We start from the raw sequence: 13,091 nt of genomic DNA on the forward strand, positions 1-13,091 counted from the left end.
TCAGCCAAGTCCTTCTTGAAAAAGAGACAATAAATTCCATCATCACCAACCTGTAACTGTCCTTGCATGGGTTGGTTTTTTTCCCCTACAATGGGGTTATGACTTCCCCACTGTGTTTGCACTGACGGATCAGAGCAGATTAAACTCCTGCTGCACTGTGTTAAAGTGACTTAGGCTTTCATGCTGACTCAGCCTGAGCCAGAGAGGGGAAAGCAGGGGACTGCTTGCAGACGTGTAATTGTGGGCAGGGTGTGTTCACTGACAGCTTCAAGGCCAGGACAGCCCTGGAGAATGAGGATTAAAAACTCAGGTGTACTGTTGATTTGTAAAAGAAAATGAAGCATTGGTTGGCAGGGAGGAAAGAAGGCTGAAGGACCCAACAATCACCCAACACTTAAAACTCTTACTTTTGTGGAAACAAACTGATATTAGAAAGGTCTGTTTTAAGCTGGTAGAAAGAGCGTTAATGAGGAAAACAGAAGCCCGTGTAGACCAAAGTATTTATTGCGTCAACTGGGTGCTATAGTGTGGTGAACTCATGCGCTAATAGTATTCATGTGCTCATATAACCATTTTATGTATATTAGCAGGGTTTGATCAATATGACTAATAGGTATTACTTGATCATATGGATAGTATTGCAGAACACTGCACATTTTTACTTCATTGTTTGTGGCAGATGCCAGTGCATTTACAGAAATACAAGAGAGAAGTTTTGCATGGAAGGAAAGCAAACAGTTCTTTTCAAGTGGTGCTTCACGGACCCCGAACTGTCCTAAACAGAAATGCTATTTTAAGAGTTAGTCAGAATTTTCTCCTTCCTATTTGTCTCATTCCTAATGAGATATTTTAAGACAAATTGGCTTTCTTGTGTTGAATGCCCTTCCTGTGTGAAGTGGTAAATGGCTGTGGAGTCTGTGCAGACAGATATCATCCGCTAAAATGTTGGCCCACCATAAAGACAACCGGCAACTTAAAGAGTGTGTACGGTGGGGAAAACAAGGCTGATGTACCATACGACAAGACAGGCTGGGTCAGCAATAGCAGCTGAAAGGACAATGCTTTGTGTTAAACCCTGCCTGGTTTCTCATGTAGAAGATGCTCAGAGGCATCCTGGTATTCTTCAGCATTTGAATAATGTGCAAAGTTCTCGGGGATCATCTACCACTGTAGGAATAGTAGAAAATGTAAATATGACTTTATAGCACAGCATTTTCCATTCTGTCTTTTGACTTTTGTCCTTGCTGTTAGGATGCTACTTTCTTATATTTTGTCAAAGGAAACAGAGAAAATTCTTCCTTTGGCACCAAGTCCAGACAGTAATCTTAGATATTATCCCATCTCCCAACATTGCCTGTTTTCTTACAGAGTAACTAGGTTGAAAATTTTTCATGTTACGGATCGATCAGTCTGAGCATAATTGAAGGCTTGATAACAGCATGAGATGAGCCTTTGAAATACCAGAGATCATTTAAAAAGGTTTTATGGTAAGGGCAGATTATGATTTTATTGTAAGTCCGTAGGAGCAACCCAGGCACGTAAGAGTGACATTTCTGTCCACGCTCTTCCATGCTGGTTCATTAGTCAGAATCTATCAGTAAATGTGAGGAACAAGGAGTGTGAGTTCCTGGGCATACGCTGTGTATAGATAAGTCTGTTATACACATCACTTACACAGATGAAGACCAAAGGGCTGAGCAGCCCAATCCCTCAAAGACGTTTTGCACAGTGCTGCAGCCAGCGTGGCTCTTCAGGTAGCTCCGTGGGGAGGGCGCAGTAGATCCAGACTATCAGCTCAGGGGCAAGCCAGTCTTACTCTAACCTTCTGTGCAATCACAAAGATTTATAAAATAGCTTTTTGCATAGGTCGTAGTTCAGATATTATATGTGATTTTGTTTATACAACATACAGCTCAATGTTTGCACTCAGGAGTAAGTTATCTCGGGATTAGGCAGGGTGTGAATTTAGTGAACGTCGTGATCCAATATCATTGGAAAGGCAACATAATTAATGTGTGTCTAAACAAGAGGGCAATGCTTCCTCACTTTTATTGGAAATCAAGGACAAAAACATCAGAGTTATTGTGGAGTTGCTGATAGTCTGTGAGTTCATGGCCTGGTTTATTCCATGACATTACTAACTAATCTTGTAGCTGCATTATGAGTGCATCCTCGCTATTGTTTACAGTAGATTTATAAACTATCTAAAGAGCAATTAAATATAATAGCCTTGTAGATTGTTTGCAGTTGTTCAGAAACCATTGTGCTAACACATTACTGTGATGCAGTGGCATTAATCTAGACCGCAGAAAAGTGGTGCATCAGTGTTCTGTTCATGCTACGTCTGGCAGCTTGATGACTGCAAAAATAAAATCAACATATTGTAACTGATAAAAAAAGTGGTATGTGACATTGGGATGTATGTGTTTTGAGGTCTCCATGTTTCACACCGATCACCAGCTACTTCCTCGCTGCCTTAATTACAACATAATCAAAAGGTTTGAAAGCTTCCCCTGAGAAAATTCCTGTCTAGGTCAATCACAATCTTTAGAAAATTGGTACCTTTAAGAGTGAATATGGTTATTATTGCTTACAATTATAATCATTTTGTTATTATCTATTATTTTTTTCTGCCTCATTTGCAATGTATCTGATGATTTTGAAACATAGATCATATAAGGGCAGATTTTTGTCTACTGCCATGCTTTGCTTCGGTAGCTGATGATACCTGCTGTACCCAGTATCTGCATAATTTAGTGGTCTGTGCTGCACATGGAACTATGGGGTAAGAGCTGGAGCAAGTCAGAGCTGAACACCTCTGAAAATTCTGTACCAATATAGATTGACTGGCAAAAGAAAAAAATATCTGTAGAGGGGAGATCAGAGGCATTCTGCACTCTTGGAGACTTGCAAAGCAGCTGTATTGCAAACTCTCTCCGACTTTTTAGCCTGCAATCCGTGTCCATGGGAGCTCATAATCTAAACAGACTACAGATATAATGCAGAGGAAAGAGATATAACGTAAAGCTGCTTTGCAATACAATTCCGTAAAACTTTCCTTGAAATTGGTATCCTGTGACATATGTGATCTGGATAGAAAATTTGTAACATGTGGGGAAAAAAAGGGATTTTGGAAAAAGTCTGCGTAATTTTAACTCACAAAGTCACTAATAAATACTCTAACCATCTAGAATTTACACTTGTAAAAGCTTTGTAAGCCACTTCCTTGTGTTTTATATTATCCAAAATACAGTAATTCTCTCTGGTTCTGGAGATCGCTGCAGGACCTGTAAGAAAAACATCAGCAGAATAATCAGTCGCACTGGTGAAATGCATAATAACTGTTTTGGGTAATAGTTTGCCACCTTGCATTTTACTTGCCTCTCAATGTGTGAGTGTCCCAGTTCATTACCACGGAGCTTCTTCCAGAGCTTATTACCATGGGCAAGAACAGCAGGTACTGACCCTTCATCTTGCTACTTCTCCAACGTGTGCAAAGTATCGCCTAGAAATACGGTTTGTCCATGTGACTTTGTGCGCAGCAGATCTCCCTTTCACATGTATGGAACAGTAAATCAACACCTAACTTGGAAACACCCATGTATAGAGCATTGTCACAGGAAGATTGGTGGTGTGCCCATCATTCTTACCATGCATGCAGCCCATGAGCAGTTTGAGTGACTCCTGTGCTGGCACTTAGAGTTATGTTGAAGATGGGTGTTGAGTCTCAAGCTGTAGGTAGAAACAAGCCAAACGGCATCACAACACCAGTTCATCATAGAACACAGGAAAAGCTACCTCTTTCCTGTAATGAAGTGGAGACCTGAAGGATTTCTGTGGATCACTACAACATGTGCTTTGTGGCTCTGGGCCGTAGAGGAGCTTTGATATGGACCAGGAGTTTTGGGTTGCCATCGTGGAACTTCTAACTGGGTTTAATAAACAACTGTTCCTATATAGCACTGTATGTCCAGTTCTTCTGGATGACGTTAGAAAGTGTTTTCTTTCCAAAATGTCCAAATGAGAGGAAAACAGAAAATAGGAGTCATACAGTTGTTGCATTGACACACAAGGCATGTAATCTTAAGTACAGCTTGTTCTTCAGTGGGAAGCTGCATCAACTAAATGAGGTTTTGGCAAGGGAGAAGGGCAGAAAAGGGGTACTCATCTTCTGCAGCAGTGGGTATAATAATGGTCTGGCAATCTCAATCGTCCCAGGGGTATAGTAAGGGGAATCATAGATGATGAGAAAACGTTTGTTCAGTTTGGACCTGAAGAAGAGAAAAGGCATTGCACTGACTATGAACAACATAATCAGTGGCTCTATTGGAAAAAAAGTGTCTATCAGGGCTTTGGAGAATGTTGAACAGTGGTAGAGAAGATGTCAAGCCAGGTCTTTATTTGCAACGGTAATTCATAGACAGATGCGGTGGCTGATGTGCAATATTTTTGAAATTGGTGAAACTGAATTGTAAGTTGCTGAAGTAGAGCCATTTGTATAATTTTTCAGATCTGTGAGCCAGAAAGTGGTAACAAGTATGTTAAGTACTTAAATGAAAACCAGACTTGTTATCTTGACAGCAAGCGTTGAAAAACCGCAACCAAATGTTTTCCATGTGGATGCAGGAATTTGATTTTAATTTATTCCTGTAATCTAAAGTTAGTTCCAATATTATTTACAAATCAAAAGAAGTCCATAATTGTGTCAAAAACAGCAGTAGGAAATGAAAATGCTTTTTTTTTTTTTTCTTTGCTAGGTTAATGGTTGGACTCAATGATCTTATGGGTCTTTTCTAACTGAAGTGATTCTGTGATTCTATTCTACGATTCCCCCTTTGCTGTGTGTTTCGTTCCACTGCATGCTCCAACATGAGTTCAGGACTAGGAGAAATACAGCTGCTGTGGGTGTCATGGGATGATCTTTCTCTTCCCAGTATGAGGTTCAACTGCAAAATAGTGCTGTGCCAGCTTAGTTGTACCTGAAACTGGTTTGATCTCTGAAAAGCAAAGTACAAAATTTGCGGAGGGACTAAGAAAGTATTCTTTATTTGACTTTCTTCTGTCTAATGAATAGCTGATATTATTTGTATTAACAGTTGTTAGCAAGAGAACGTATTTCATCTGGAAATTTTAGTGTCTGACCAGGGCAGTTGGATTTGGCCCTGGTTAATGTATGGTAAGACAGGAGACAGAACAAATGGTAAGAGGCAAGCCCAGATGGAAAAACATCTTGAAGCTTTTGAAGAATTAATTATCCAACTAATTAGCTGGAAGTCTCAGAAGAAGAAGGGATGGAATTTTGCCGTATGCTTAGGAAATGAAGAAGTCTAATAGATCCTATGCTGAGCGGTAGCTATCGGCCGTGGTGATGGTGCAGTCAGCTGGTTAGCCAGACTATCTGTGTGCGTGCACAGGACGCCACTTGTTTCTGCATCAGTAAAAATACTTATCCCTCTGCATAGAGCAAAAAATGCACTTGAGGGGTCTGTTACGTAGAACATTGGTCTCTGAAGACACCTGTGCTAGTCCAAAGAGTGGTGAACTGTGTGTCCTTACCAAGGTCACACATAAATATAGCCAGAGATGGGCTGCCGGAAGATGCTTTAGGTCGATGTCTTTAGCACTGTCATTAGCAACTGCCAGAGTTCTGCAGCAGCATTTCCTGAATGCCTGAAGGTCTCCTTCTGGGCATCATCAGAAATTCCTTATTCTTGTCGTAGCTCGTATTCCCTATGTGAAAGGTAATAAAGACTGTCACGTTCTCTGGGGTGTGAAGTGGGAGTGCTGAAGTTGTTCCAAGTTGGAACAGTTATTTATATATTTGTTGGTCAGAGATTCTGTGGATGAATCTGATGATTTCCTTGTTTCACAGGTATGACATTCACCTGCACAGGAAGACACCAGTGCTTCTTGTACAGATTATTTTTTTTTTAATCAAGCGTGCATTGATACGGATGCCTTCTTTGTTTCCTTTCTAGCTGTATCTGCTCAGTAGCTTTAGAGTTTGGTCAGCACTTTCCTTAAACTGATTTGTCCTGATGAATCTGTGTAATGACAAACCATGCCGTTAGTCACACTCCACCATTTCATTCCTTCAAGACAAGGTGCTGGATTCTGGGTATTTTCTTTTTATCTTGAAAAGTTAATTTCAGGAGCTCTTAAAACTTGTGTAAGGGCAAGTCATGGCTGCAAAGCCCACTGACACTTGCAGTTTGCATTACATTACCTATTACTATTATTATTGATGGCAAAATGTATTTGTGCCGATGGTATCAATCAGGAAGTCAAACAAATCTGCCATGCTGAAACTCTGGAGGATTAATTAAGAAGATTCACTCATTAAGTTAGGAAAATAATTCCCTGATATATTAACTATTATGGGATGGATGTCCAAGTTTTTCCTATGATAAATATCAAGACGATTTTAAAGGCCGTGCTAACTAATTTTCTTCTGTTTTGTTTGTTAGTTGTTAGTGATTTCTGTCATTTCACATCAGATAATGTGGAAATATTAGACTGGGCATCTGCAAACTTCTGCCTTATAGAACACTGTACCTTCTCATGGCTTTTAAAAGGTGGCCACACTACCGTAAGAACTGAGACACAGGCCAGCAAGTACCTGGTTGTGGTACAGAGTGGGGAGACATACCTTCAGCTTGGGCAAAGCATGACGTGAGTGAGTAATGCTGCTTCTAGACCCGAGATAGTTCCCTCTCGCTTTGGGGAACAGCAGTGGCAACACATTATAGCTATACGGTTAGTGTTTGTATAATCTATTTTAAAAACTTGTTGCGTGGTAAGCTACCTTATCATATGCATATGAAAATAAGTTTATCCATGTGTAAATTAGAGAAAGGACTAATGCTAGATTGTTAAGTCTACCTTCTTAACGTCAGGTTTAAGACAAACTTGCCTCTCTGGTAGCTTTTCTCTGCAAGTGAGACTGATAACTGGTTCCAGGGAAGGTTTCCAGGGAAGGTTTTGTCAGCAAGGGCTGCAGCTCTGTTTCTCCTCCACCTGAAGAAAACTGGGCTTTTGGATATACATACAAGTCTGAACTTTGGTGCCTGGATGAATTTCTAGGACACCTGCAAGTACCCGGTAGTGACTCTTGTCTCAACTGCCAGGGCTAACCGGCTACTGGCAGCCTCTGGTAGAGAAGCTGCCCCTGCTTTGTTGGAGAGCTCAAAGCCCAGCTTCGCACACACTCACTGCTTCTGTGCAGGGCAGGCCACCTCATGGTGACCTCCACGCAGCTCCAGGCAAACTGCTGCCGCTGCCCAACTGGTGAGGAAAAAGCTTGAACTGTTGCCGATAAGCTGCCCTGCAATCACAGGAGTGATTGAGTGTGGGTATGCCCATGCAGAAGGCTTCCGTGGAGCACCTAAAGGGAAAAAGTGGGGTATTTTTCTGTAATTTAGCGGCTTTTCTCTGCCTGTAGTGTTTGAAACGATTAAAGACACACAGGGGGCCTCTCCAACTGTTGGCACTGGGTTTGCCGTTCAGCTGTGGGATTAGATGTCTCTGTGTTTTCACAGCTGTCTGCCATCTGGAACTAACTGCTTGGACTGGGTGCTCTGCTTAAGACCTCAGCCTGAAATAAAATCATGTAATTGTGAAACATGTTGCAAACAATAAATAAGTGTTTGGGAAGAAATTAATTTAGAAGAAGCTTTATGAGAAGATAGTTTAGAGGCTGACAGATGTGGAAGAAGGAGGATTAGTGCTGTAGGTAGAACATTAGAGCAAGCAGAGCCTGAAATTCTTCACAGTCAGTTGAAATAAATGTGATCATTATCAAGAATTAATCTCTCACTAATCCAAAGCATTCTTGCAGATGTTTTTATTAATTAGAAAAAACTTAATAAAGTAATTAAAGAAACGCTGAGTTTTTTCTTCATTTGGCTTAAGTCTTGATGTCATCAGCTCTGCAAAATTTCTAAGAAAACAAAAAGTCAAATAAATTTGAGGGCTGAAGATTTCGATATATATCCCCATTTCCAGCATTATTAGGTAAGGGTCTTAGCTAAAAAATAAATTTAAATACTTTAAAAATACTTGGGAAACAGGTGGTGAAGAGGTTAAAAAAAGCTCAATAATAATTTTCATATAAGATAGCATAGCCTGGTTCCACTTTGTGCCTTTTTCAATTTATTTTCTTATCGTCATGACTGAAAGCTGTGAAAGCATTTTGGGCACAAAGCCACTGATGTATTCATGAGACTACCTGTCTGATACACAGTTAGCAACTCCTCTTTTAGCAGTTTTGGAAGATTCAGTAGTTACAGTCAACGTTTTAGTACTCATGATGTAGTAATTAGACCCAAGTGTATATTAAGAAAAGTCCTTTTACTTTTACTTGCTCCCAAATGCCTGAGTGGAGATAGACTCGCAAGGGAAATCTTTGGTTTATGTGACATTGCCCAAAACACGATGTACAAAGTGATGAAGTATGTGAAGTCCCCACCCTGGAAACCTTTGGGCACATGTTTAGTTTTACTTACTGGAGTCAAGATTTTAGTCACATTAATTGGCAAGATTCTGCTCCAAGAATATTTTTTTATTTTATTAATAATTCTTGTCCCAGTGTTGTTATTTGCTTTCTGCCTTGCAGTATTTGAGAGTTTAAGTCTCTGTTGTAGGAAAAGTAGTAGTTTGAGTTCTCTCTCAGCCACTTGCTCTCCCTTTCACTCAATTTTAAAGACCAAATTGTGGCTCATAAATTCAGCTTCTTTGTATTGCTGTACTGCAACTAATCAGCAGCAGCAGCCGCCACCTAAAAAATAGAAATTCCCCCTTAGCCTTCATGTTTTTGAAATAAAAGCTTGGAAATATATTTTAGAGCAGCATAAAGTAGAAGTGTAAGGAGTTTTCTACAGATATTGTTTTCACCAGAAAGCATTGGTGGCAATGTTTAAATTGAACAGGAAGGCAAAAAACGCATGAACCAAAGAAAAAGAACTCGGGTGTTTTACAGGAAGAAGCAGCCCACTTCACTGCTCTCTGGTAAAACCAGGGTTGTTGCGCATACGCTTGGCTCTATTTGCGGCTATTTCAGAGGGACATAAAGACGCTTAGCTGCTGGTCAGTCTTGTGTGTGCAGATGCTAGACAAAAGCAAGCAAGATCTATTCACAGTCTTGTGAACAAAATTAATTTCAAGTGGTGATCTATTACAATTTCAGTGGTTACATTTGTACCATATGAATGTTCTACTGGGAAGAGGAGTTTGCAATGACTATGTCTCTTAGAAATGCCTCTCTTGGCTGCATTGCGCTGGCAGTATTGTAAGATGGGAGATTGGTTTCTGTGGCTACACAAAGTGCTTGTGCTTAATTGAATTCACAGCCTGGACTTCCAGAGAGCAAAGCAAAGAGCCTCTCGGGCCACGACTAGTAGCCTTCAAGATAATGTCACTCCTGTTACAACTCTGCTGTTTTGCTGCAGAAATCAACATTTTAACTCGCAAGCCCTTATTTCCAAGAGGTGAAGGAGTTAATTACAGATGAGCACTTTGGCACGGTCAGGAATGGAGGGGAATGCATTCCTGACTGCAGGGGTTAGGCAGCATCATTGTAGGAAACGTGCCCAAAGCCCTTCCTGTCAGTACAAACAGCAGTTTGTGGGCTTTATGTGGAAGATGTCACCTCCTGCAATATAACAAATATTCAAAATTACGGGTGAGATTAAATGACAAACCATAGTGGTGAATCTTTCTAAGATGTTTTTACAGCCTCAAGCATGAGGATATTGATCTTTGGAAATGCTGCAGGCAGTGCAGAGCGATACTTGCCAGTACGCCAACCCTAAATCATCGATGTGCATTTACATGCCGTTCAGTCATGTGGAGGAACATGAGCGGTTGTATTTCATAAATGTTTTGCAAAGGAACGTAAATTCATCATTTTTAATGTTAAATTCAAGAAAGCAATGAGCTCGAGGCTTTCTAGGGAAAGAGCTGCTGGATGGCTTTGAAGTTTTTCAAGAACATAACAATTTTCCAATACATATCTTTAAGAAAAACGTATTCTTGGGGTAGTTTTCAAAGTTGAAAGAGCACATTTTATAAGTGATGAGGGAAACTTTGGATGACGGAGCAGATTAAGAGGATTGTGGGGATGTTCAGAGGGTGGCTGAGGACTGGCTGAGGAGGGAAGACAAAGCGGCTTTAGGAAATGAATGGGGGATAAAGCTGAGGAAGCCAGCAGTCAGGCGGCACAACAGTGAGTATTCCTTCTGAGATATTTACTTATCTGAAATGTGTCAAATGGAATTAGCAATGCCTGCTAACTAGTAATAACAGGATTAAAGACCTTTTCATCGTCTGGTCATAAAACAAGTAGTTCTTAATCCTGTACTTTGGCTGGCGATTATGGGTTTAAATGAAAGTTTTTCATTGCAGAGACTAGACACTATGGGTGTCTTCAGCATTAAAAATACGAATGGCCTGAAAAGGGGGGAGAAAAGCAAAAATGATACTTCTGATCTTCAAAACTGAATTAGATTGAGCTCATTTAATTAAAGAAGCTTAAATAAAATAGAATCATTTGATCAAGTAGGCTTTTTTTGGTAATCTCATGAAAGCAGTTTTTTATATGAGAAGAGATTGTCAACTGTAAGAAATCGCTCCTTACTAAGCAATAGTCAATAGAGTGGTTCCCCCTACTTACGCTATCTGTAATTTAGTCTGATAGGAATATTTTGAGCTCACTTCAATAGCAAGTACTTGGCTAAAATATTTTGGTTTTCTTGGTTAAGCAGTTAACCATGCCTTGTTATTACTTTATTTGTTTCTTTTACCTTGGAAACAAAAAGTACATTTTTACTTTGGAAACGTGCATTGACAAGGAGTGTTTGTCGATATTATTTCAAAAGCTTGCTATGTCCAGCTTTCTCTAGTCCTTACTTTCTCTTGGTGTTAACGCTGGGTCATAAATCAGCTTCCCATAAATTCTCAAATGTACCAAATATTATTTTTAGAACCATAAATTTAATTACTAGTCAGTACATTTTGGACTATTCAAACTGGAGCAACTATTTTTAATTCAGTTTTGAACTCACTGCTGAGTTTTGAATTTCTGACCATAAAGAACTTTGTTCCAAGTCACCCTTGATTCCCAGTAATGGTTAAAATCATTACATTACTCATGGTGTGAAAAAACCACAGCTTTATTGCTCTATGCAGCAGAAACCATGAAGTGGCTACTGTTAAAAATCAAAAAATGCCATTAGTTTGGGGACTTATAGGGAAATCTATTTCAGATGGTAATTTAGAAGCAAAGAGAACAGCAGTAATAGTGATAATACTTCTTTGCTCTCTGGTTAGAATTTCCCATACGTCATTTATCATAGAAGTATGAGAGAATGATAAATGACCAGGCTTTTAAAATGGTCTTTGGTGGAAATATATTTACTTCATGTTAGCAGTCCCTGAGACTCCGTATATCGGTGTACGTTGATGGAATCATGTAACATAAATTTCTGTTGTGTGTTGCTTCTCTAGTGCTGTTAGCTGAATTTTCTTAGTGTGAGTCAAGTTTGGTGCGTAACAGCGATATTAGTTTGACTCCTTTGCTAAGCTGTGCAAGCACATGTGTGGCCATTGTAATTTAGCGATAAAGTAAAGAAAAAGGCTAGAACTCTGAGACGATTATAGCTAAAATAAGAGTCTAGTCACAGGCATTGACAACTCGGGAAAATGAGGTATGCAGGAATACAGACAAAAAGAATTAAGAGCATTATTACCAGAAATGCTAGTAGCTGTGCTGAAGTTTGTTTCTTATTAACCTGGATTGGGAATGATAGGGCCAATGAAGAAGTTTGGGAAAACACGTACCTAAATTGTGTTGCAGTGAAATGTTGGAAGGTGTCCTGCCTGATAGGAGAAAGGCAGGCCTGCGGCCCGTTGGGGCCTGCATCTGAGTACATAAGGATTTCCATGTCATAAAATTTCCTCATCATCACCTGCCCTTTTTACCATCCCCATGCTCCTCCAAAGTCTTTTATTATTCTTTTTCTTTTGTTTAGGGGTTTTTTTTGTTGTTTTTGTTTGGGTTTTGCTTGGTTGGGTTTTGGTTTTGGTTTTTTGGCCTTTATCTTTCTTTCATTGCATTTTGTCATGGAGCCTGGAGCTCAGTCTCACAAAATGAGTGAACTTGAAATCCTTTGCAACAAAGTGAGCGGGGAAAGAAAAGCGGAGAAGACTGAGAAGTGGCAGTGGAGGAGGAAAGGACTGTCTGCCTCGTCTGTTACTCCCAGGAAAACGAGGAGGAGCCTAGACTTGAAAATAAAGGGCATTTATATAGCATACGTGAGGCAAAATGTTTGCGTGTCAGAGTCAGAAATAGCGTCAGCAAGCTGAGAAAAGTTAACGGCAGTCTGCTATTTATTTTTGCTTTTCCAGTAAGTTCTCACACCATGATATAAAGCTGTAACTTTCATTTATGATGTGTGTACTGTGTTGTATGTACTTGCAGAAGTGTGTCTAATTTCACAGCTAGAAAAACAGGTGATTTTTTTAGATAGAATGGAATTAATGGAATATTTCTGTATCTATTTAACTGTTACAAAACTTGTCTCCTGTATGATTCTGAGGAATGTAATAATATTTCTTAAAGTGAATAGAAACATTGCAACTGTGAAGAAAATTTCAAAGGAAGAATTTGGCTTGGCATAAGTATTAGAAGTTTGCTTAGTTTGTCCAAATTGATAATAAAAGGAAATATGAAGGCAATGTCAGTGAAAACTCATGCTGAATTATTCTGTAGACTGTTCTGAGCCTGAGGAAATTACGTATTCATTGCTGAACACTCATTTATATCTACCAAAATGTTCTTTTTTCTCTCCATCCCTCTTACCTCATCCAGATTTATATTTTTGAAAATAACATCTACTATCAGCCTGATGTAAAGAGTAGCTCATTGCGCCTGACATCTTCGGGAAAAGAAGGAATTATTTTTAATGGAATTGCAGACTGGTTATATGAAGGTAAGCCGGACAAATATATCTGTTTATTAAAACAGATGAGAGGTTCTTGTACAGACCCAATGGCACAAATCTATTCATTTCAGAAAATGCTATCTACGGTTGGTT

At 39.6% G+C, this 13,091-nt stretch overlaps 1 protein-coding gene across 2 annotated transcripts in view; it reads left to right on the forward strand.

Moving 5' to 3' along the window:
• Window positions 1–13,091, forward strand: part of DPP10 (dipeptidyl peptidase like 10) — a 544,973-nt gene that overhangs the window by 475,924 nt on the left and 55,958 nt on the right. For both annotated transcript variants that reach the window (XM_063341611.1, XM_063341610.1), the window contains exon 8: window positions 12,866–12,986. In XM_063341611.1, the coding sequence (XP_063197681.1) occupies window positions 12,866–12,986 (121 nt within the window). The remainder of the gene's footprint in view (window positions 1–12,865; window positions 12,987–13,091) is intronic.

Source organism: Chroicocephalus ridibundus, chromosome 7, assembly GCF_963924245.1.
Source record: "Chroicocephalus ridibundus chromosome 7, bChrRid1.1, whole genome shotgun sequence".
Taxonomy (NCBI): Eukaryota; Metazoa; Chordata; class Aves; order Charadriiformes; family Laridae; genus Chroicocephalus; species Chroicocephalus ridibundus.